General features: G+C 36.0%; 1 protein-coding gene across 1 annotated transcript; it reads left to right on the top strand.

Moving 5' to 3' along the window:
• The first annotated feature begins 797 nt into the window (after positions 1–797).
• On the top strand, positions 798–1,669 carry LOC113766958 (cold and drought-regulated protein CORA-like). Its single transcript, XM_027311120.1, has 2 exons — positions 798–964; positions 1,179–1,669. The coding sequence occupies exons 1-2, from the start codon at positions 874–876 to the stop codon at positions 1,457–1,459; spliced, it is 372 nt and encodes a 123-aa protein (XP_027166921.1). The 5' UTR covers positions 798–873; the 3' UTR covers positions 1,460–1,669.
• The last annotated feature ends 402 nt before the right edge of the window (positions 1,670–2,071 follow it).

The raw sequence follows: 2,071 nt of genomic DNA, 5'->3' as shown, positions 1-2,071 counted from the left end.
ATGAAAATACAACCGAAATAAAAAAAAATTAAAATGACATTGATAGTCATTGTAACAGACACAACTCACAAAATGTCATTGTGACAAACACAAAAAGTTAGACCGCCTTGTTTTCAACTCTATCTATCAATCTCCAAATTCCAACTTTAAGTACACTAAGGCAAGTCCTATCTTTAAGGTTTTTTTCTTTAGAAATTCTTCTATTATTCTTTTCAATCGTCAGTAATTCTCTATTTAAACAATTATTCTTAGCCGTTTAGTATTATTCTTCCCAACAACTAACTTTAATGCAATATGGTATAAGCGATTTTTTAATGTTATCTTACTTTAATATCAAATCAAACTTGATATTCTTGAATTCTAAGATAATTTTTGTAAAAAGTAAATTCAATAATAAGTTTCTATACAGTGAATGATAATAAAGTAATATTTTTTGTTGCATAACACTCTGATTAATAAAGAGCAGAATTGTATTGAATTTTATTATAATTATTTTGCTTCAGAGTTATCCTTTCACTAAAATGCTAGTTATGCTATTTTGAATTCAGAATTACAATTTGTGATACTTTCGTTGTTACATTCTTTTGTATTTCTAAGCTCTCTATTATTTACCCCCAGAAGCAAAATTTTTGGCTCCATCTTTCATCTTTGTCGGATATTCTATCACATATGCCATCACAATTATCTTCAACTACCACCTCAATCGTGCGGTCGAAACATTTACACGCATATTTTATCTCTCCATCTTCGTGAAACATGTCACGTAAATTTCCCTATAAATAGAGAAGAGAAGGCTCCAGCTTCCTCATCCTTCTCATTGTTCTCAACTCCAATTCTTGAGTTCATAAACCAATTTGTGTGAGGAAAACAAAAATGGGTTCCAAGGCAATTCTCCTCCTATGCCTTTTAGCAGCAGTTCTGATGATTGCCTCAGAGGTGACAGCCAGGGATTTGGCCGAAAATAGTAAGCTTTCTTTTTTTTCTTAAAGTGACCGAAAATAGTTAGCTGTCCATTCAAGAACTTACTCTTTCCTTTATCAACAATTTTATACCTGCAAAACATAGACGTTTTTGCACAACATGAATTCCTCAAGACGGTTTTTTTCCTATAAAATTTTTTTTTTCTAGGACGCATGTACTAACTAAATAGTTCTGCATGATCCCGTGACTATTTGCAGCCAATGCAGCAGAGAAGAGCACTGAAGGCCTGGAAGAATCCAAGTACGGTGGTGGCGGCGGCCGTTATGGTGGCGGCGGCGGCCGTTATGGTGGTGGCGGCCATTGTTATGGAGGCCATTGTGGTGGTGGTGGTGGTGGTGGTCATTATGGTGGTGGTGGTGGTGGTTGTAACCATGGTTGCTGTGGCGGCGGCGGCTATGGAGGCTGCAGATGCTGCACATATGCTGGTGAGCCAAAGGACGCTGGTTACACTGAGCCAGAAACCAAACCGCAAAACTAATAGCCAGGACGTATGGGTCATGGCGCTTAAATGCCTTTGGTCCAAATTAAGAGGCTTAAAAGTAATAAAATTATGTATTGTGTGATAAAAATAAGAGCTTTATCAGTGGTATCGAATTCACCATCAGGTGAATCACTGCAAATGATGATGTACTTTTCTCAACTTCAATGAGGTGTAAATGAAATCTTATGCGTGTTTCAAGTTTCAACAGCCATTACTTCTGCTTGGATTCACAAATATACTCACATGCTTCGTTGTCTAAATCTAAATTATACCCAAATAATTCAAGAATATTTGCTGAGAAATTTTTTAACACTTCGAAGTTTCAACAAGATATTCCCAAAAGCTACACTATCTTAAGCCTTGACTCCTTTCAGACAGGACAAAGAATGGCAAAAGGGGTAAAGCTCCTTTTGTGATCATTTACTAGTAGATCTAGAGACAGTTTTGTCATTTGAGCAACAAACTTCAGGCAAGGAACAAAGTCATGTTTTTTGAATTTATTTAGTGTATTTTATGAAATTAGATAGTCATGTTCCCGATATTGGAAAACGACATGCTACAATTAATTACTGGACCCCTTCCTTTGAACTGATCATTATACGTCCTCGA

The sequence above is a fragment of the Coffea eugenioides genome, chromosome 3 (genome assembly GCF_003713205.1).
Source record: "Coffea eugenioides isolate CCC68of chromosome 3, Ceug_1.0, whole genome shotgun sequence".
In the NCBI taxonomy this organism is placed as follows: domain Eukaryota; kingdom Viridiplantae; phylum Streptophyta; class Magnoliopsida; order Gentianales; family Rubiaceae; genus Coffea; species Coffea eugenioides.
Note: the sequence above shows the minus strand (reverse complement) of the source record. Positions and strands in the feature narration are given on the sequence as shown.